We start from the raw sequence: 23,490 nt of genomic DNA on the forward strand, positions 1-23,490 counted from the left end.
CACCGTGAAAGGAGAATGGAAAGGGAAAAGGCGGATAGCCGCGGCCATGGTCCAGCACCTGTTGTAAACAGTGGCGAGGAGAAGAGCGAAAGTGGCGAGAGTGTGATCGTCGTTTTAGCGGTTAATACGACAACGCTGATGGAAAGAGGGTGCAGTGGTCATTTTTGTTGATGAATCGAACATTCCTGACTCATGCACCGTCTTTCTAGTAGTGGAGACAATACGTGCAGAAAGACCATTAGAGCACATCATACGGGCTATAGTTGAGCTCGTATTGATGCTCGAGTAAGAAACACGGGTTTATTGACAAATTTTGGCAGACATTCTGGCACTACCTAGACCGACATCAACAGCTGCTGCTGTTGAACCACAACATCATCAAAACAGCAGTCGAAGTTATAGTAACCCTGGAACGTTGGGTTTAGTTGCTGCTGCTACTGTTTATACAGTTATACAGCTGCTAGTTCGTTCGTTCGTTCATCTGTCGTCTACTTATAGAGTCGTTGCTGGATCAGCTGGCTGGAGGTGTTGCGGTATATCATCGCCTACTCTTGCGCTTGGCCATGCCTGTATTCCTGTGTGTTAGGATTGCATAACCTCCGAAGGGCGCTGATGCTGGGGTGGGTGGCATCACCGATGTCGGATTGCTGCTTACCACCCCTAGCAGCTGCTCTGTGGCCGCTTCAGGCTAGCTGCTGCGTCGGTCCGTCACTGCCGCAGCAAGAAGGGTGAACTGTCATTCCTCTGGCCACACGTTGAGTCGATGTGAGGACGAACGACGACTTCGAGCAGCTGGAATCATGCTATCAGTATTACCACCACCTACTCACGACAACTGTTCAGTTGTCCCAACGTTATCATCGTGCTTGTGGTCGTCGTCAGTGGCGTCATGATCGTAGGACCATCTCAGAGTCGATGATGGCGTTAGAGAGCGAACGAGTCGGTGTGTTCAGGTGGGCTGCAGTGCAGTGCTAGTTAAATGCTTTGCGCGCTGGCTTACTTTCGAAGATAGACGAACCAACAGGACCGGCGGCCTGTGGCGGTAGTGATTGGTGGGGTTCATTCACTGAACAGAATAACAGCAGTAGCAACAACGGTGCCATCACTTTGAAGAGGCAACGATTGAAATGGCGTCGAGAACGGCCAGCAAAGCCAAAGGTAAGTTAATTCTCTAAAAGAAAACAGCTCGCACCAAATTAGTGAATCAGAGAAAAATCAGCAGTCTGCAACATTGTCGAGTAGACCTATCTTTAGCTTAACAAATTTCAGAAAGAATTATAATAACGATTATATTTTATACAAATAAAATTGATAATCATAGAAAAAAGATTACATTTATGACAATATATGCACATGCAGTTTACCATTTGAAAATGTCTACGGAACATCCTACAAAACACGTCAACTGATGAGGCACTAAGGTTCTTAGGTTGAGCTGATATTATGGGATAGATGTATGACATTATCTTAGGAAAAGCGTGCGTATTTGTAGTTTAATATTAGGCGAAAAAAGAGAAGTGATTGCCTTTCTGGTCAGTGTGGCATAGCACTATGCCCCAGTCTTGCAATCATTGACAAACGTTTGAATTGCAACATTGCCTGAATATTTATAACAGCAGATTAATAGGAACTTATTTTACTTCGATAACGAATAATTCGATTGAATTCGTTCTGAGATTGATTTTCCGTTAAAGCTGGAGCAGGTCTACTAGTAGTCAATTATAAATAACTGCAGTAATAAGGGATTGGACTGTGCAGCAAAAAAAGTCGATTTACAAACTGTTAGAAGTCAATGGGCATAACCATAACTGTAATATTATCATATAAAATATAATACTAATGTTTTGTTACCTTGCCTAGGAATGTGTCATTTTTAAACATGTTAGCTGTTTGTGATGATTCAATCAAGGAGGAATATTGTTTCCATTGTTTTCTCTGAATGCTTTCCTTTTTTTTTTCTAGCCAAAGTTCATTGGAACGAACGGACTTTGTGTAGGTGTGATTATCTACTAATTGTCTACAACTAACAGAAAGAGTACTTTGCATTCTATTAAGATAAGTTTGGGGCGTGGAGCGTCCCTTACAGTTTGTGGTATCTAAGTCATCTTAGGCTGCCGACTCCATCATCGACAGCTTTTTGCGATGAGCTCCATTTTCGTCTCATCTGTTTCATTAGTTTGAGTAACTCGTGTGTAACCGTCTAAAAATGGAAGTAGGCCATTTTGCATCGGCTGTACGTTCTTCAGACAACAACAAAATAGCATTCAACCTGATAAAACCAAAAAGGAAAATCTTTTAGTACCACTTCGACTGGTAGGCATTTTTTAATATGGCGAACCTTGTCGGATGTACTTTCATTAACAGTTCCAGTAAAAATAATAACAAATTCTTTTGTTCCAAAGATATTCGTCTAATATAATAGCCAAGGGCTAATAAGTACCCAAAACCACTTGTTCATATTTTTTTTGCTCAAATTATTAGAAGCAGTACTGTCCAATGCGAAAGACTGAAATGAAAATATTATAGCTAGGTAAACGATTAAATGACAAATAAACCTTTTAGTAAAGATTAATTGCTTTCCTGCAAACGTGTATATTAACTGAAACCTCGTATTCTAGGCCTAATATGTAATGTTGCCTAATGCGCTAAAAAAAATTGCCACCACTGACAAGTATGGGAGCTTTACCATGGAGAACAATCTTTTCGGAAACAGAAATTATTCATTTTTGTTAGATTAAGTGAGTGATAATCATCAATGATATATAAGTATCATCTATTCCGGTTGCTTCAGGTGTTGAGCTATTCCTCATAATAACAGGTTTATGTATAACAAAACACTTGCAAGATGTTTGACATCGTTTTACATTATTGTAACTCGGCATTTTAATACCGCTAGTGGGTCAAGTCTTGAAAGCACCAAGTCTGACCCTGTTAGCCCTCTTGTACAGTGCAATATTATAATACTTTTGATAGTTTGTTTCTTTAACAAATTGTTATGTTGACATTTCTATAGTAGTGGTGAAATACTATCCGATAGACCTTGTGCTATTTCATGTTTGATATACGCATTTAGTCAATTATTATTTCCTGTCTTCTCCTTTAAAGTCATTGTACATGACTGCTTCCTGTGATTTGGCAAATACAAAAATACGTCGTTATTTGTGTTTTCATTATTCAGGTTTGGATAGTGAAATTTACCGATACCGCGATGAGTCGAACTGGCGGAAGTTGCAAGAGACTGCGGAACAATTGCGGCAGAGGGCGAGTGCGATGGGCAACTCAGCTCATCTCGCTAATCTGCTTATTGGTAAGTTGCAGAAGTTAGTTTTATTGCAGCTTCTATCGGTTCGATTCAAAAACATTCAGACCCATTTAATTTTAGACTCAAAATTCATATTCAGATATAATGGACTTTTATGTCTGAGCACAGCCTACAAGTAACGAACAACCGAGGTAAAGGTAGCGTACAGTCTAGCCACCATTAAATGCACAAAATATTTAGCCGACGGGCGCTAACTGGTCGTCCTCCTTCATGCTGTCATTCTATATATATTATGAACGTCATTTGGTAATCAGAGATCTTTTTTAACCAGTGGTTATTTGTCAATTTAGTACATATTTATAAATGGTGACTGTGTATGGTCTCACGAGGAACTTGGAATCGTCTTTAGTACGTACATCCATAAATAAGCTCGGTAATAATTTAGTATGACTCAACGATAATGTCAGCGCGACCAGTGGTCTCAAAATGGTGCGTACACGCAAAAAAAGCCGAGAAAGGCAGAACGCCAATCTGATACCGCGTTAAAAGCGGCTGCAGCTGTTGCTTCTAGAGATCTTTCCGTTAACGAAGCGGGTAATTGAGTTTTGTACAATCACACTGTAACGATAACTCAAGACTACAGAAGACGCTGCGGCTGCTGGTATTCCAAACTTCGTCCATTCGTAGCTTGTGTCTGATGCATGTCAAGGGATACCATTAGCAGCATACGTTTTGCAATGCGCAAGGTTCATGCAACCTTGTACCATGCTCAACGCGAAGCCGAGTGCGTACCGATCAGCAGAAAAATTGAACTATAGACGTACTATAGGGTTAGCAGCCTATAGTGTAGCCTACACTATGGCCATAGTGTAGAAGTGAATTGAGTCATAATTTTCCTCGTACGGACCAGCTTTCCTCGCAAATACTCGAAAAGACGTTTTTTGCATTTTAACAAGGTATGGTCAAAAATTTTTTGATAGTCGCAGAACTTTGATAAAACCATATGGTTTTATTCCCTACACTATCTTTAATTTATATGAGACGTCATTCATTACGGTGATGAACTTTGTAGGCGTACTTGCTTTCAACCTAGCAAGAGTGCGGGGCCCTGGCTATAATACTCGCTTTTTAAGCTGCAATTGGGAAGACTATATACCGTGTATTATGCGTTTTATCCAGGGCGCACTTTAAAAAACACGTTGTAATGGGTGTACCCGCTGGAAGGCAAGGGTTCGTCAACTCGTTCTGATAAATCTTAAAGGAAGTTCGTGTTTTAAACAGTGCCTTAAACTATCTATCGCAACATTCGCTGTTTTTTTGGAAAGCCGTACCTGTTATTTTCAGATAACTGTGAGACACATACAAATTTTAGCGTGATTAAGTTGTTTTTGAAAAATGTCGTTCACATCGTTACAAGGCATAACGTCTAAATGTGGCAGTCTGCGAGTCAAAAAAAAATCGGCTTTCTACAGCCCAACAGAAAGAACATTGTTGCTCCTTACTATGGAAAGGTGATAGTCTATGACGTAGTCGTATTGGGAAAAGTGCGTGGAAGGCATCATCTGTGGTGGCAGATATTGCTAGAGGGTTTCAAAAGGCAGGCATGTCTTCACTAAAGGAAAACTTAACTACAGGAAACGGCGGCATTCTTTTCCCAGTAGCAGATACTCATAACAATCCGTGACCGTCGCATCACTAAGTAGTTTCATCTAGGGAGATAGCTATTTATTCTCGCAAATGGAAACCCTGTTACAGGCGACTCCGTTGCCAGTTGCCGTCCTACCGCATGGAACAAGAGGCAAAAATCATGAATCATCTTAGTAGTTCCGTCTTTAACCACATGGGCTCACTTGCTTCAGATATCCGACAGAATCAGTACCATTCGCAGTACCCATATTCGGTTCATTGATGTACAAATAAAGGTGCTGCTTTTTTATACGTCAGTTATTGTCGTTTTTACAAAAACACTGAGGCAAACGATTGACCAAGAATCATAAAGACAATATCTCAAGGTTCCAATCACTTTAATTGACTGCTTCGCACAGAATTATTAATGGCCTGTATGATTCTGCCTTGGGTCAAAGTAACCTGAGCTGTGGCACCAGTGTGTCTTTAACTGATTATCTTATGAACGTTAACGATTTGCTGTTATTCAGGCCACAACGGCAGAGGGGGTCATTGGCAAACACACTAAATATATTCCTTCTTCACCCGTGCAAGCGATTTTTTTTTCAACGGTACCGCTTAGCTAATTTTGGTTCATATAGCTCTAACAGTTGCGACTATAGTTGTACATTAATACAATTCTACAAAAGTGTATCCTGTATTTCGGAACATACCTGTATGTGTGTCAAATGCAGTTTTCAATATTGAGATAGTGATAATGTCATTACAGGCGAGGCGAAATTAGAAATGTATCTGGAAGAGAACCCTCCAGTTGAGAATAATATCTCTAAAGCTCGAACATCACTCACCGAGGCCAAACGGTAAGTTTTCATTCTATGCGCACTATGTCTCTAAACAGAGATACTCATTTTGTAGGAACATTACATTTAAACGAATTTGCGTCTTTTATGCTTTTAGTCGCCTAGCTTGTTAAAGCCTCTAAAGACACAACTTGGTTATGTGGACATTCGGGCTGTTGCTTTTTGATATTGTAGTTACCTGTCGGATTGCACCAAAAGCGATGCGGAAAAATCGAACGTAGCTACAGACGCACGCTTCCTGCTGGCAAAATGCTGTTATGCCCAAGGGCAATATGAACAGGCGCTCGAGCATCTCGATCAGGCAAGTAATTGTTTAATGACTTTTTAGGTGCTTGTTCATCAGGTATCAAGGTTTAATTTTCGGGTAGTCCGTTCGTGACTCCATAACGTTTCGATATTGCAATCGTGAATTTTTAAAAGGCCTAGTTGGAATTCTGAAGATCTTCCTGTATGTAAATAGACTATAACTTAAACATACTTAGTAATAATAGTAGTTAATCCAATAACGATATCGGAAAGTAGTGCTTCATCATCGGAATTCAAGTGAAGGTTTGTTAGTATCCGATTCGAACGTGCATAATGACGATTGTTTTGTTTCGATGAGGTCGCTAGCGAAAAAATTTCAATTGAGAAGAGCTGCTATATCACGAGTCGTACAGGAAGATCTCACGTGCACGTCGTTTGTCATGAAAATTGGACAGGTTTTTTTTCAAGGACAATACAGCCGAGAGATTTGGACAATGTCAATCGCTCATTTCTATTAAGCGTGGAACAGTCAGTCATCTTCAAATGTTTTACCGATGCAAAAATCAACAAAACAATCGCTGGCTTGTTTTCGATTTAGAGAATGTGTTTATTGCGGGGAAAGCAAATCCCCGGCCGAGGCCTATGTTCTGAAATAGAGATATAGCCGAATGGCCTAGATTTAAACCCATTTGACTACTATGTATAGTATGTGATTTAAAAAAAAAAAGAGCACGAAACGTGCGTTGTGCCAAAGGGTCCAACAGAATAATGTTCGCTTAATTCTATTATCGAGGCATTTGCAGATTTCGAAGAGGGAACATTTTAAATAAGCTTGTGAGCGGTTTAAATCCTGAATTTAAAATGAAAGTAATACGAACGGAGATTGAATAGAATAAACATGATCATCGTCATTGGTTTCCAGTCTCAACTTAGAAATGATGTTAATTGTCAAAAATATTTTGGTGATATAATTGCATATGCGCTAAACCATACCTATGAAAACCTTCAGTTATTCTAGGTACTTAGTCGTTACTCAATAGTTGTTTGTTTTAATAAACAGTAACAGGTTTGTGAAAATTAAACGTTAAATGTTTACATTTTAAAGGCAATACGTTCACGAGAGTGGTACCTGGGTAGTTTACGGAGATTCTGTACCATAGTTTGTTATAGTTGAGTTTCGAAAATGCGATAATAGTGCCTTGGTTATTGATGAACGTGTGATGCGGCCAAAAATTATAATCGCTACCGATCGCATGGCAAAAATTAGACATTTGTCGAAGTACAAACGATAGCACAAGTTGTGAGTATTTGGAAAGGTGACTGAAAATTTAGGCATGAAAAGTTAATCGCAGTTGTTCATTGACAACTAAAGAAGCATTCGAATGAACATTCTTAAAGTCTGGTTGAAGTGGCTCAGACGAACTGCCTCGAAGTTTCGGCAGTGATTAATAACTAGAAGTGAAACATGGATGCACAACAATTTGCTTGAAAGCCAGCCAAAGTTGACATACTGAGGCGTATCACCTAAAAAAGAGGAACCTGGGACAGTTATAGAGTTGTGTTAATCAATCAGATTGAAAACAGGAAAATAGTAACGGGCACATGCTGTCTACCATTTTTTTACAAAAGCAAGACAGACGTTGTGAAAAACGGCCGCATTTAAAAGTGTTTTACCACGACAAAATACCGTCTCATTTTCCAGTAATCGTAATGGAAACAAATCTGGGTTGATTAGTCATGTACAGTGCCTACGAGAACTGGCTCCTAGCGGCTTTTTTCTGATATCGAAGAGATTTAAGTGATAGGAACATTGGCGGCGAAAATGTAAAGGCTCATAAAAAAAAAAAAACTGCGTTGAAAATAAGATATCCAAATTACTTGTTTTTGTGTTAAACTGAAAACTTTTTTCATTAGCTACATATGCCAAAAAAATCACTTAAATGTCCGACTTTGTTCAGATATAGGCGTAGAAACAACTGGCAGTTGGAAGTCTTGGTTTAAACTGTGCACTTTGCATATATATATATATATATCGGGGTCGATGCATCTGTTTGTAGGGAGGGATCGAACGTCTGGAGGAACGACCTCTGGGTGCGCGAATGTTAAAGATTTTAGCCGAGTCTTTTGCCGTCAAAGGACTCTGTCTCGAACAGCAGGCCAAGGACTCGCTCGCTAAAAAGGAGACGATTATCAAACACTACATTCAGGCAGGCGAGATGGGCTTAAAATACTTGCAGGTACGTTCATATGTGAGATAATATATATATGCGAAATTAGGTATCACTGGTCGTGCATATGCCTGATTAAAATGTGTACATGTTTCTTTGTTCAATGATTTACAAGGCTATTTTAAGGAGCCTTTCTATTCACTAGTGGTTTATAATTGAAAGTGCTGCGGGCCTTTAAATTTTATTGAGTAGCTTATCGTTTAAATGGCGAGGAAATTATACTTATGCACGTTTATGTCTTATCAAATAACTCCTGTGTTTCTTGTTTTGTTCATAAACTTCATACTTTTTTTCGTATTATTTATCAATTGTAGGTAGTTGAGAAAAGTCAGGGGCTCCAGGGTGCAGTTGTCCAGTTGACCCCCGGTGGAATTCCTGCTTTTGGTGGTGTGGGTGGAGGAAGTACCGAATTTCGTATCGGCATCCTGCTTGAGACAGCCCTACAGCGCGCACCTATTCTTATGATGAAATCGGGACAGATCCGCGAAGCTGTAGAACAATATCGAGGAGTGTTACGTGCTCAGGAAACGACGTCAACACAGTCTCTCAGGATGACACTCGCCAGACAGGTGAAATTCCTCTAAGTATACATAAAGAAGTTTATAGAGATGAAATACTAAACCAACGATCTGCGACAATATGCCCCTGTGTATAGGTTTGTATAATGGGAGGTCATGGGTCTATATAGCGATACGTACCTACAAGGACACTTCGTGGGTACCCAAAGCATTTGCTCCTTATGGTGACTCGAACGGGTGATGGCTGGTAGCAGTAGTTGGAGTTAATCGTGTGTGTCTCTTATTGCAACTCATGTAGTTCAGTTGGAGTAAATAAAAATTTATATGCTAAATACATATACATAGGTCATTCTAATTATATATATATATATATATATATAGCTGTTTGTATTACGTTCCGTTGTATGATACGTTGCAGCTGGCTGAAGTTCTCCTTCGAGGAGTAAGTGAACACGAGTGGCAGCAGATTCAGCCACGTCAACAACAGTTGGAGAGATCCAAAGCTGGTAAATACTGGCGGCCACAGGTCTATAGCGGCGGATCGCTTTATGTTCCGCGGGAGCACATTGAGGAGATTCTTCTCCTGCTAGCTCTCTCCGATGCGATCGCCGTACGCAACGTCGTCCTCGACAGGTCACTAAGACTACTTTATCTGATACATTATTTAAGATTCTCATTTTATAATATATCCAGGTATTATATAGTTATCCCAAACAATTTTACTGACCAATCTAGCTGCCTGCTTTACCACTATCTTTTGGATATGCAATATATTCAATTTGTCTTTGCAGGTCGGCCGATGTAGCTTCGGACAGGGCACAATCGATTAAGAACGTTACTGCGGTTCTTGATCTCCTTTCAATAGCGCTAGCGCGCAACGCGCAGTTTGGCCTGCTGTGCGAGAACTTTGAGAAGGTGGCAAAATTTTCATGTGATGAATACCATATATGGAACCAGTTCGGCCTGTGTCTCATTTCGGCAGGGTCCCATTATCGAGGCGTTCAGATGCTGCTCGAGTCAGCTAAACTACGGCCAAAATATGGCTTTGATCTGCTACTGGCGGCCAAAGTTACTCTCGTTAATCTCTGCGATGCTCCGGAGGCACTAAGGCTCGTAGAGGAAGCAAGTTCACGAGAGAAAGTAATACCTGATAGTGACATTCTTGTGGTGTGCTACACCCTTCAGGCTTTGTGTCACGAAGCATTGGCCGACGAAGCAGCGTGCATCCGCACAAAAGAGCAACAACGCATAATGGCATTCAAGGCTCTGGTACAGGCAAGACAGGTCGATCCAGACTATCCACAGGCCGAGTATTTAATGAGTCTTCACTATGCTAATTTACACCAAATTGATGCTGCTATGGTATGTGCGAAGCGGGCATTGTGTTTAGCACCAGATTTCTTCCCTGGTGTGCAACTTCTCATCGTCCTTCTCACAGCCCAAAAGAAGCACGAAGAAGCTTTAGAATTGGTGCAGCTCACTCTTGAGGAGTATCCCAATAATTTAAACCTCTTATATCTTAAGGTATATCTTGAGGATTATCTTGAGGGTCCACAGAAGGCTCTACACACTGCTGGCGAAATGCTCAAGCAGTGGAAAGTGTTATACGAGAACTACCTCAAGGTGAAGCAGGCCACTCAAGCCAATGGGCTTGCCCCACCCGCCATCGGAACCAGTTCTCAACTAGGAATCGTGCCGGTTGCCCATGCCCATTCGGGCCGTGCCTCGGTGGTCGGTAGTGGTCAGTGGGGCGGTGGCCCGTGGCATGAACGTGATGGCGACGGCGATGGAAGTCTCATGACCCGTCTTGATCGTTCACTTAGCGAAACACTGGCACGCCTAACCCCGTGTGGCCGACGGGTGCACGTGGACGAGTTAACACTACTTCAGATGCAAATGCATGTGTGGTTGTTGACAGCACGACTGTACATCAAGATGGCACATTTTCCTGAAGCGGAACAGTCGATATCCGAAGCCTCAAATGTAATACCGCTCTCGCCACACGTCCTTTTGGTACGCGGTCTACTGCACGAGGCTCGTGGCGAATGGCTATCGGCGCGGGATGCCCTTGAGGGCTCTCTAGCCGTACGACCTCACAGTGTAACGGCACTCCAACATCTTGGTCTTGTCTACCATCAACTAGGAAGCCATCAACTAGCTGAGGCGACGCTACAGAGTGCCGCTCTTATCGAGCCAATGTCGCCAACGACCTGGTTCTACCTTGGACGTATCCTGCAAGAATCAGGCACGCCATTCGAAGCCAGCGAATGTCTCGAAACGGCCGTACAGCTCGAGCTATGTGCACCTGTTCTCGAATTCAGCAAACTACCGAGGACCCTGTGAGATGAACACTGCCTGCCCTGGGAGCGCTTATAATGGTGGCTGCTACGTATGTTCGCTAGTCAACAGCAAAGGTAGTAGCTGCTGTACCTAAGTCCAGGCAACGTCAATGCAAAATACGGGCGAACTGTACAATGAAAGGGTTCTAACAAGTGAGTACGTAGAGGGATAGGTCCCGAAAGCTTCCCAAAACTGTGTTATTAATGTGGAGAGGAAATCAGCGTTGAGGAAATCAGTGTTACATAAGAAATTTCAGCGCAGAATTCAGCAATGTATCAATTACTTTTTAATGGTGACAGATACAACGCATACTTTTTGGTTAGTAAAACGTCCAAAGAACTGAAATATTAACTACTAGAAAAAACTATATACATTTGTATGTTTCGAGGTTAAAATATTTATATGTTAAGCTGTTCAACTATCACTAATGGTATAAAACTAATGATATAAAAACAATTTATCGTAATAACAATGATGTAATATGAAAAGTAATGGTAATAATAGCTAGCTATTGTTTTAGATGTATGCGTAATTATAGTTATTTTCGCGTCATGCGTTAAATGCACAACTTTAACCATGTTGCGATGAGTCCTGTCTTGAAAAGATTCGCTAATTCAAATTTAATAGGTTGAGAAGGGATCCATAAACGTTCCATTGATTAAAGATGAGCTAATATAACCAACCTTATTTTTATGCTGCCCCTGTTACTGAATAGACTGAGTTGGATAGTATGCACTGGTAAATACTTCCGGTCAATTTTTTTAGGCATTGATGAGAGGGTCAGCAACAGGGACTTTTGAAAACGGAACTTCTGCATTGGTGGGCTAATATCGTTAGTTTTCATTTATTAAGCTCTTAGAGCCGTTTCCTTAACAGGTCGTCTAGTTTGAGCAGCAAGTTTTTTTATTTATTTTTTTATTTTATTATTTAGCAAGATTTTACTGGCAGAGAAGTATTTCGCTAGGATACAATTTATCATTTGATTGAGTGTTTCGATTTAATAGTACACTTGTTTCTCCATACTATATTGTTCAATTCAATACGTTTTTAATAAAGTGAGCTGAGGTTTGTGGCGGTATCGGTAAATGGATTATACGGCATAGAAGAGTTGTGCTTTTTTGATGTAAACTAGAGTTAATAAGAGATGAGGTTTGTGGCGGTATCGATAATGGATCATACAGCATAGAACAGTTGTGCTTTTTTGATGTAAACTAGAGTTAATAACCCTGTAAATCCTATGTAAACAGATTTCAAAATTAGATTTTATTGTTGTTGCTCAGCCGGTGCTTCCTTGCGCTACATCCGTCAGTACTGTGTCTAAATGGTCACAGCCAGTTAATTTTTATTTAAGTACATATTTGCATAAACAAGTATTTACATACAAGTATATAAACAGACGTACCGAAACCAGACTAAAAAACTTAATAAAAGAAATTGTTGTCGATCATCGGCGCATACGATTTTGATTTCTTTCTGTTGTAGTTGCAAGTAACTGAATCAAGAGTGTTAAAATGCCACTAGGTTTTACGGGGAAACTCGGAACCGGCAACTTCGAAGGCGCAGTACCACAGCCAGGCATGGCAGAGAAATAATAACATGAAGGCTGCTATCGCCCATAATTTAAAGTCTTCAGGAATCACCGCACATCTGGTCCTTGTCAGTTGCTTTTTCGTTGATCGACGAACTCTTTTTGTGGATCGCCTACGAGGATAGATTAACGCGGAAGGATATATTGCAGACATTTTCGTTGGCAACAAACCGTCGCTGTCTACCGAAGCTACGCCAGGTGCAGTGGGTATCGTCCGATCATTAGAATTAGGAGAGACTTTGTCCTTTTGCAACGGTTTAGTCATTTCATTTGTATCGACCATCAAACCTGAATGTGTCGTTTGTGACTGCATTTGTGTCTGCCTTATTGGAGACTTTATCTCGTTTGTAGTTGACGATTCCGCATTGCCTGGGCTAGCGTGGTCACTTTTATCGATTGCAATATGTTTGCAGACTCTAAGCATCTTTCGGACGGACTCGTCATTCCTTAGTTCCACAAAACCTGTTGTCTCCACAGGTCTAGTAATCGGCAGATCAATTCCGTTGATGTTTAGGTTCTCGTCGATATCCCTAGATATCGCCGCCGCTTTGCGGTCCACCACCCTCAGTGTGTCACGCAAATTTGTCTCATGTGGCATGGTCAGCCGTTGGTACAGGTTCTATATATATAGTTGTATAAAGCAAAGTTAGATAAGTTTTGGTTGTGGGCATTTCGCTTAGCAGAGGATGCAAGGATCTTATAAATCGTGCGGCAGTAGATAGCATAATTTAAAAGCTATGTTCCTTTTACGGTGGTTAGTTAGGTCTTGTTCAAGGTATTCTGCAGGTAAAGGAAGGCCCAGGTTTGCAATTGTTACTACGTGAGAAACAAGATACTTTTGCGATACTTTTGCGAGATGCGATCACTCTCGTTGTAAACTAACCGAACACCATGTTTGATTTGAGCCCCTTAATGCTCTTCGTTGTAATTTCGCCTGCCGGTATATTCACGGTTCTAACTACCGAAGCATATGTAAGGGGGTAAATTAATGTGTCTACTTCGACGAGGGCAATTAAAGCATCAATCACGTAAAAAAAAATTAAACCAGAAAGGTGAACTTTTGGGACACCATACCTGTTGCTGTCTCACATGTAAATCAAGTAGTAGTGCATTGAGAGGTGCTGGAAAAGCGTCTTGTCGTAGAATTACCTTTGCTTTTGCTAGGTGTACACCTTTCGAAAATAAATAGCATACGCTGATAGCCTTGTTGTATGCGCGTTCCTCGATACGAAATATCTTTAAAAAAGTAGCACGATGCTGTTTTGAAGCTTCGATGATTTCTAGGTCCTCCCGATCGGTCTGCTTGAACGTCTAGTTTACAACTGATTAACATAAATGAACAGACGGCAACTTCACGCTTCAAGCTAGGCTCTAGGCTTAAAGACTACTTATACATAGTATTTCCATAGTGTATAACAAAATAAGTGAAAGCCATCAGTCCAAAGCCTCAGGTTTTGTTATTGAAATTTATAAGTAATCTTCGTTTTTTCATACGCTAAGATATATTACAACGGCGCTTGAGGTAGACATGTATGTAGTCCCGTGAAGTCTATCCATCCAACTTTTATGTTTACGACAGCCGCAGAGATTAATTGATTGAATACGTTTGCAACCCAAAAATATTTACATTATTTAGTGTAAAGACCGCCAGACGCAAAGCAAATAAGCAAGTTAGCTTGTAATAATATAGCCGTACTAAAAATATGCTAACATAAAAAGTAATCTCTTTCAAGCTTAGAATTTGAGCGCTATGATAAATTGGCAGGCCCGAACTCCCACCTACAAGCTCGCGGATCGCTCACTTGCGTTTTAAAACTAGTAGTTAATGGCGTTTCAATTTTGCGGATGTTGAGCACTTACAATCCGTGACAAATGATAAGAGTCGTTATTATTCAGTTAAACTATATTACTGAGAAATTATTTTCTTCGGGGCTTCCAATAAACCCGAGTGTATGAAGACGGTCGCTGACAAGCGTATTCACTGGCAGCTCCAAAAGAGTTTGTGCGTTCTGTTTGTTCGTAGCAGAGGTAATAATTATAAACGGCAGTATCGATAGGCAGCCTAACTCGTAATTAGAGTCTTTTAAGCGTCGTACTGTTCTAAGTTTCGCCAACTCATTAGTACAATTAAATAGGTCGTTTTCTATCACAGGCAGGGTTCCTAAGTGGTTCGAGTTTCACGTTCGGACTATCATAGGGCACAGTATAGACGGCTACCCCTTATTTGGCCTAGCGCCTCGCTTGTGTCCTGCCGCTTATGAGCAAACATGCCGCCATTGAAGCTGTGTCAGATCTATAACTGTTGCTTATGTTCACATTCGAGCTATTTTAATACACTAACCCATTTGAGATAACTGGACATGTAATCTCTCTCGCTAATGCATCCAGAGCTTTGGAGTTTTGTTTGATGGTCATATGCTTGCCTGCATCATTTCAAAGTACAATTATGTATATACATGCAAAATAAGTTGAATGCGCAGTATAGCTGAGGATTGTTCACAGACGCACATACCTGTCTTCGTCCGAAAAAAAAGATACCCTTTAAATAAATGGTACGGCTTATTAAAGCGTGGGTAACTTTTTTAACTTAAGGACGATATGTTGTTCCTTTGAGTGATAACACCGACATATGACCAGCGTTCTTTTGATTTCGCTAAAAGGCAAATAGACGTTTAACATTTGATCTTGACAGATACGATAACTTAAATCGCGCATTACTGAGAAGATATTGTCCTATGATTACTAAACAAAGAATCCAAGACAAGTAGAAGTCAAAAAGAAGTTCTACACAATAACAAAATTACAGGTGTAATAACCACTTCATTGCGACAGATCACTCCTCGATGCTACAGGCGTTATTTGAATTTCGAGAGAGCTCGAATAATTAAAATAGAAGACGCCGACATACAGCCCATTGAAAGCTATTTTTGTTCATATATCTGCGCAAAAGGTTAGATTATTCGCAGTGCTTCCATGTTCTGTAGTTTTAACAACACGACTTTGAACGTAGATCAGGTCCGTCGTCCTAATGGATGCTCTTGTAGCGAAAGTTGACATCTTTACAACTCGTACCATTTTCGTTTGTGGCGAATCTTTATCATCTCTTCTGTACGAAACAGTAGTTTAGTATGTAAAACAGCAAGGATTAGGAGAAGCAGGATAACCCACCACGCACGTACTTGGACATGCCTCCACCCTACCTGGTCTCTACGATAAAGTTGACATCTACAGGAAGTGTCGGCCATGGCATTATTGGTGGATTTCGATTGTTCGTTTTCAGCTGAAACATTTGATATCTGATCTTGACTTTTTTTCCATTCTCTACTAACCTCACGAGCAAATGTGCTTTTATTAGTATGTTCCGAGGAAAGAGTATGTTCAGATCTAACGTCTTTAACACCATTATTAGAAAGAGAATTACAAGCGCCCGATTCTGAAAGGAAAGACACGCTTTGGTCGGTTTCACTTCCAGCGGATTTCGTTGTTACACTCACTTGCGGCTTTATATATGAGGCGCCAGAACCAGAAAAAATGCCTTCCGATTCTGCTTGCCGCGTCGGCAGCCGGCGCAACCGGGACTTCGAAGGGTCTTTGGTGACTGTTGATTCCTCATCAGTCAGTACACTTGCGGTCTTTCGCAGTATGCCTGAACCAGTTAACAACAACAGCTCTCCTGAGCCACTTTTTGATGTTCTTGAGCTCGCAGTGGATTGCTTAGTTTTCGTCGAGTCCATCGGTGACGATAATTCACTAGAATCTTTCGAGCGAACAGCTTTAAACCCTCCTTGCGTGTTCATTGACACGCTTGAACCTTGGGAAAAACAAGTTCTAAGAGACGGCATTTTACGCCTTGATTTTCTTCTGCCCTTCTCGTAGGACATTTCCGCATGTGGTTCATTAGATAAATTGTCAGAATTACTTAATGTTTGATTCTTTCCTGCTTTTGGTAACCGTTTATAATAATTATATGCCTTCTTTTCCAATTTTCTGACACCCTCATCCAAAGAATATGAGTCTCCCAATCTTTGTTTAGTTATTGTTATTTTATGGATCTTTCCAGACTTTGTTGCTGTCTTTAGTTTTGTTGATTGGTCAATTTTTGCCTCTATGATCCCTTTTCCTCGAAGATCTGTTTCCCCATTTGTATCTGGACCTATGTCTGGCACTCCGGTTTGTTCTAAATGTTGTTGTGGATCACTCGCAGGAATGGTAGTCTTCTTTTTTATCTGTTTTTTAGGTGGCCTCCCTGTTCATTCAGAATCGCATATTATCATTAGAGAGGCTGTTAGATTAGTTATACAAATATATATATATATATATATATTTGTATCGGAAAATCTGATGATTAATAAATGTTCAATACTATTTATTTGAAAGAGATGACAGCAGAACCCCGATCATTCCGGTTATGCTTCAGGACTGTTTGGATACAGGAGGTAACTTGAACGATGGTAACGAATGAAGTTCGTTGACAAGCCAACAATTACAGAGACATCTTCGTAGATGTCCAGACCATTTTTCCCCATCAGCAATTTTGTTTACCTAAAATTTTATAACCCTTTACGATTTTATCTTAGTACCTGAGTAAAGATAGTTTCGCTGACAGACTCTATCACTAAACCTTTAAAAGTCGCTATTTTGAGTAAATTGAAACCTTTAAGCTCAGGTGAGATGAGTGGCTAGTTGTTATTCAAACTCCACTTACCGCAATTAATCTTGGAATCGAAAAAAGCTTACTTCGTGATAAAGTTATAGAAAGAACAAATAAGGCATACCAAACTCGGGACGCTTGGCAGAAGCTTCGGATGGAAATTGTGATCTACGCGTAGCGCCGTAGGTTTTAGGTTTATACCTCTTTCCACCTAAAAAGTTTTCATTAGTTATAGGTTGTAGATTAAAAGTGAAAACACTTCTATAATTAGAGTGGGACCTTTCTAAGATCGTAAAATTCCCCTCGCGATGTTCAATCTCATATTAATATTTAATATTTCACTAGCCATATTACCAACTATTGCTAAAATTGTGCGGATAGAATCTGTTGCGTGTGCTCTTGCGCACAAGTCTAATCGTTATAGTCCTATTATCATTGTCATGTACGGTTACAGAGCCTTCGAAAGAATTATATAGCTAACTCCCTAACCCAAACAAATGGAAATATAGTTCATACCAATTCTTGATGGGACTAAACGTGCTCCCATTGGTCGAGTAGGCGAATACCGAGTTGTACTCGAGCCTCTTGAAACATAGCCGCCTAAGAAAAACGCAAACGCAAATTCCACATGTCCTATTTGTGTCCATTGTACTTACAGTACGAGAACTAAGATTTTTCTTTATGAATTACGTTGATTTAAAAGTATACTGCAATGTTCGTTCGAATCGTATTATAAATTCATGTTCTAAGAATCGATCGTTCGCTTATACAAGATCTCGAGTTAGAAATTTCCTCAGCACTGACAGACGTAATGAAGAACCTTCACTGACATCAGATCTCCCATTCTGCGTACAAATTTGAAATTAACCTAGAGCAAGTGACAAACAGAAAAAGACAACTACATAAACGGCCGTCATAGTAGATACACGGTGTAGTGATGTACATTTTACAATATACTTTTAATTAAAATAGGCAGCAATTATTAAGTAGGTATATATATGAACTAAAATCCAAAACTTATCTATCCTATAAGAGGCGACGCAGTTTACCAAATGCTAAGGCAGCGTTCACGTATTATGCGTGCAGTGCGCTACGTTTGGCGTCTGTGTATACGCTACCGACTTTTTTCATCTTACATCTATAAAAAGTGTAATTGTTTTGTACTTTGTTAGATACTTGTGAACAGACGTATCTGTCACGTTTCTGCATAGTTGTGAGTGTGGCTGATTTGTGAGCTATACTGCAATGTCAGAGTGTGCATTTGAGACCCTTTTTGTACCAATCGCAGGGGTCGTATACCTTCCATATAGTGACGTTATCCAAACAAAAATATGAAAGCAATTCATGCAAAGGAATATCCACAGCTACATATTTAATAGACAATACTATATAATTTGAACAACTCATTTTCGATGTTTTCGCTTGCAGTATACGTAAAAGCTAATTGATCTTATACCAAACCGAAGTCGTTGCGATCATACGTGGTATCTATCACACGCAACCTTAAGTGTCACAAAAGATGATTCTACTTACTCCAGTTAAAAATAGGCTTCATGGTTGTCTAACTTAGGCTTATACTTATATCTGCGTATATCATATGGGTAACATTTAGGATACTTGGTACGTGTCCAAAATCAAGCCGAAAGCTAATATACATTGAAAGCCTTAAGCACTACCCCTAGGTGTCTTCGGACTTGGCGTAAAATCGCATTTCAGAACGGGTAATTCCCATTTTAACTGTAAAGTGAGAAATTTTTCATTAAAATATCATTCTTAACCCAGTACTTAACAATTAGGTTTTGCGCAGGGGAGCTAGAGATCCACCCTACCAGGTCAGCGTACAGCGTAGTCGCAGCTCAAGCTTGACGAACTCCCAAGTTCAGATAGCAATCGATCGACATAAAGTTAAACCATCTTGCTGAGGATCAAGAGGATTGTTCACCACAATAGAAATTATGTCACCGACTGCTGCTTTTTCCAGAAACCTGAAACGGAACATTACGAATCAGGCCAGTAGTTTTCCGGCAAGGCCTTTGTTACGAACGGCCGACCCGAACGGCTCCGAAACGCAGCACGATGCTTCGGATAACCTTCAGAGGAAACTATACACGTGGTGTTGCTGACGCGTCTGTTAGCTTAATAAATCTAGTATTTAACTGCGTTTGTTTTTCTGTTTACTAAATGTTTTAATCGCAGGCTCTGGCAAAAAAAGAGCAGTTGCGTTCTTCATCCTGTGGCAATGATACCGGTTGCAGGTTGAATGGTAACACCTTTTATGACCTTCAACAGTATGTGTGCTTTGTTAGAGTTTTCAATTGAGCAGCTGGGACCGACGGTGATAGAGCAAACTGTGAGATCTATCATTGACACAACCAGTTAGGACCAGGTTAACTCTATTTTCTGGAGATGGGGTAGTTGTTGGTAGTTCCAATATGTTTTCAATACAAGAAGAAAGGGCGCACGTTTAATGTCGACAGCGTGCATTAGGCTAAGCGTCTCTTGTTGTTTTACTCAATGAGATACAAAGGAATAAATATAAAGTTACTAATAACTTAGTAACCATCTATATTCACACAGGTCGCGTAGTACGTATCAATAACGGGGTGTTAGTAACAATCTCTGTTCTTTCTCATTTAGCTGCTACTGTCCGAGCAACCGCATTGACACCGGTAGCTTAAATCTAAAATTATTCGTTAAGCGTTTCACATAACATATTGAAGGACCAGTCCATGCAACTCGGAATATATCGTAAATGTTAACCCAGCAACGCAACGTTCAGTATTTTTTAAAACTTGACCTTTGTATAAGCGTTGTTTCGGAAGAACATAATGCTCTTGACTTTAAAAATTTATCACAGACATGTCGGACGGGAGAATCAAACATAGTACTCGTAGAAGGAAATGATATAATCAAGTAGCGATACCATAGTTTAATAATTCTCCCATAATAAATAGAGCTAACAAAATGTGATCATCGTGATAAATGAAGAAGTTTTAGACCCGCTAACCAAGACCACATTATATAGAGCGCCCCATTTTAATTACAGATAACGTTTTTTTTGCTTTAATAACGAAAGCTAGATCTCATAGCGTGGTAGTTATTGGCAGATTATGCATAATGTAACACATCTGGTAATGATCATTTTAGCTTTCCTGACACATTTGTTTTTTTTTATTCACGATCTGACATGATTGTAGGTAGATCTCAGAGTTATTTTCTCTTTAAAAGCGTGAGAGATCCTAGGCCCATTGTACAAACTTCATTAAAACCCAACTGAAGTGGTCTAAAGATTTTGAATCGTACAATCTAGACGGCTAACTGGGTCGCCCAAACTGAATCGTATGATAACAATATTGAGACATATCTCGTGGAAATGCTATTATTTTGAGCCGTATGCTACAAAAAGGGGCCATACCGTTGGAAACTATGTTTTCGAAATCCATGTCCATTTCACAAATCGCCATATTCCCATACCACAAAGCAGCGCCACGTTTGGGACGCATTCTTTCCTCATGAAACGTACCTATTTTCATCTTACACAAGCTTTAAATTCTACTCTTGGATATTATTGGTCCTTAGATTTCAGGAAATGTTTATAAGTTGTATTGTTACTACTACTTCAGTGCAGCTTTCATCGCAGAGGTAGAAACGCATGATCAACGTACATTGTATCCATTTATCCGCAGAAACATCTGTTATGTCTTTTTTTATGTAGGTTGCATTTGTTTAATATTTATAATACTGTATTTTTTGTACATCTGTATAGCACTACTTCATAAATGTGTTTGACCGTAGTTTTTCCGTAGTGTTTCCACTTTTTTGTATCATACAATTATAAACGAATATAGGCTATACTAATCTAACATAGGGAGTAGTAGTTGGGAACTATTACCGTCTGTTGTATCCTCGTCTCGAACAACGGGACCCGTGGAATATGACGTTCCGTATTCACCTCGCACGTCTGAAAGGCACAAGGTCAACTCTCACGGACTTATTTCTATTCATATGGTAAAATCTACTGTTATATGTTTATTGAAACTATCTACATATACAAATGCAGTCTAAAAATTCGTGGACAGTTCAGGATTTAGTCATGATATGTAACGGAAATAATTTTGCAGCAAAATTGTCACGGGGGCATCGTCAACACAGTTTCTACGCATAGTACGGGGCAATCTGATAGTCAAAAACCATTTAAATGACAGCTATTGCACCTTAAACCTAGAACGCCATGACCTGACAATATAGTAGTATGGGAATAGTTTGACGATGGTATTGAGCTGTCTCTATTACAAATGTGTTGTGCATAAACCCGTCCTAAATTACAGCCGTTCACGTACACCTATTACTTCAAGTGTACGTTAGTAAAGTGCCTCAACCTATTTATAGGTATGAAGCGCTTTTTGTGTTAGCCGTGGGTGTCGAATGGGGTGATGGGCATGAATGTTTATGATCATTAGCCAGCTTGTGCTATTAGATTTCATTGATTTCTTCGTATCGCAAAATGTCACACTACATACCTATATGCGTGTTAATTTTGCTACGGTAGTTCCCTTGTGGAAAGCCGTCTCGGGAGTGGCACTATGGGCTTTTAGAAGATTCTAGTGCGAGTTTTCACTTACTAAGCATTTTCATATACTGTGGATCAATAATAGCGCTCTGAGTGTGAAATAATAAGGGACAAGACAGTAAGAACGTCCGTTTACGTTTCAAACTGGTTTAATTTCAGTGAACTTCGATACAAATAAAACACCTTCACTCTCTTTAGCTACAGAACACGAAGTTCTGGCACAATTACAATTATATATTGGTCATCTCAAAAGAAACTATAAAACTATTCACAAACGTTTGCGTTGTCCGTCTGCATCCATTGATTTCTGCAGTCTGTCGGGCAGCTAGAGCTGGTTCACGATTCGAATTTTGGATGGCACTTTATTAGCTAAAATGGTGATACGGTGGTCATGTAATTCTGCTAATGTACGAAGCAGGATCGTTAAAAAGAACATCAAATACCTCCATCAGTGTCTAATCGAGGGGATTGTTTCATCACGGTATATGTTCTTGTAGTTTGATTCGAATAGTCCTCTCTTGGCTGGCTTGCTGCGGCCATTTGAAGAGATCTCATGGACGCTCTACTGATCCAATGGACAGTCCCGTGTTGCCACGTTCCAGCAACCAATGTTGGTTTTGGCCCTTGTCCATGTTTATGTACACAGTGAAAGGGACCTCGATGCCGATCACTACAGTCATCATCTGCGCTTAGCAGCTCAGTCTGCGCACCGCTTTTGGCCCAATCCGAAGCTAAGCTCTTTAAAAACGTTCTGTCATCGACTTGAACACGAAACTTAGTAACTTCCGGGCTATCAACTTGTTCTTCTGTTTTATTGGCGGTGCATATTATTTCTTTTGACGTTTGTCGTGAGATAGCGAGCTTTGGTATTGGGTTGTCTGTCATTACTGCAGCCTGAAGTTTTTCTGAAGCTTTCTACTATTCCTATCTGCGGTGACAATTAAAAATCTGACAATTTGAATGATTTTGTTTCTTAACGAACGTCCAGGAAACCCTAGACCTTACAAATTTTGTAGCTCGGCTTCGTTTTCTCTGCGAGAAACGTCCATTCCTAGCTCGAATAGATGCTTCGTTCAATACCTTTTTTTTATTAAGATGCGTCACAGTACCTTTCGACAAATATTGGATAATCAAACAATCACCCAAACCAAATATGTCAGTATTCACAAACAGCTTGTAAACGTGTAATAAAGTGGGCGTAGAAAAGACGGAAGAAGAACCCGTATCATGCGCAGTCGCTATTAAATGCGACTTTGTTTCCCTGGCTTTCCAAAATACGATCTTCTCCTAACCTCTTTTCTAACGGGTGGAACTATTAGAAGCTTTGACAGACAACTTGATGATTTGACACGTGCTTTTAGTGTTTACTGCTTTCACAGTATTTAGGTCTCTATCATGTCTGCAAGATTCTCGCCATTTTTCCTCCAGATATGGATTGAGTTCTTAAGCTAATCTCGTAAATTTAGAGATATAGTAGAAATGTATGCTTCTATTGGTATTAGCGGCAACCCTTTAAAATATACATAATACTTGGTTTAAGGTCATTAACTTACCTTACTGTTTTTAAATGTTATACTCGCTGTTTATTGAAGACAAACTTA

The 23,490-nt window shown here is 40.1% G+C and overlaps 2 protein-coding genes across 2 annotated transcripts; one reads left to right on the forward strand and one right to left on the reverse strand.

The window, feature by feature from the left end:
- The first annotated feature begins 174 nt into the window (after positions 1–174).
- Positions 175–12,537, forward strand: Ttc7 (tetratricopeptide repeat domain 7). The gene is made up of 8 exons (XM_086975241.1): positions 175–1,158; positions 3,179–3,307; positions 5,658–5,748; positions 5,923–6,053; positions 8,056–8,231; positions 8,537–8,791; positions 9,159–9,373; positions 9,532–12,537. The coding sequence occupies exons 1-8, from the start codon at positions 1,128–1,130 to the stop codon at positions 11,081–11,083; spliced, it is 2,580 nt and encodes an 859-aa protein (XP_086831367.1). The 5' UTR covers positions 175–1,127; the 3' UTR covers positions 11,084–12,537.
- Positions 12,538–15,619: 3,082 nt separating this feature from the next.
- Positions 15,620–22,949, reverse strand: LOC111254047 (uncharacterized). Its single transcript, XM_086975066.1, has 6 exons — positions 22,333–22,949; positions 21,212–21,280; positions 17,836–17,919; positions 17,444–17,530; positions 16,163–16,914; positions 15,620–15,646 (listed from the first exon to the last, which is right to left on the reverse strand). Exons 1-6 carry the CDS (start codon positions 22,772–22,774, stop codon positions 15,620–15,622), a joined length of 1,461 nt encoding a protein of 486 aa, XP_086831192.1. The 5' UTR covers positions 22,775–22,949.
- Positions 22,950–23,490: the final 541 nt, after the last annotated feature.

This window comes from Varroa destructor, unplaced genomic scaffold (genome assembly GCF_002443255.2).
Source record: "Varroa destructor unplaced genomic scaffold, Vdes_3.0 BEIS01000007.1, whole genome shotgun sequence".
Classification (NCBI taxonomy): Eukaryota; Metazoa; Arthropoda; class Arachnida; order Mesostigmata; family Varroidae; genus Varroa; species Varroa destructor.

Coding starts and splice junctions, on each gene's coding strand:
- Ttc7 (XM_086975241.1), top strand. CDS start 1,128: ATGGCGTCGAGAACGGCCAGCAAAGCCAAAG. Junction 8,232..8,536: donor TGGGCTTAAAATACTTGCAG/GTACGTTCATAT, acceptor TATCAATTGTAG/GTAGTTGAGAAAAGTCAGGG. Junction 9,374..9,531: donor CGCAACGTCGTCCTCGACAG/GTCACTAAGACT, acceptor TTGTCTTTGCAG/GTCGGCCGATGTAGCTTCGG.
- LOC111254047 (XM_086975066.1), bottom strand. CDS start 22,774: ATGACAGACAACCCAATACCAAAGCTCGCTATCTCACGACAAACGTCA. Junction 16,915..17,443: donor TGCCAAGCGTCCCGAGTTTG/GTATGCCTTATT, acceptor CTGAATGAACAG/GGAGGCCACCTAAAAAACAG. Junction 15,647..16,162: donor CCTCATATATAAAGCCGCAA/GTGAGTGTAACA, acceptor TTAAAACTACAG/AACATGGAAGCACTGCGAAT.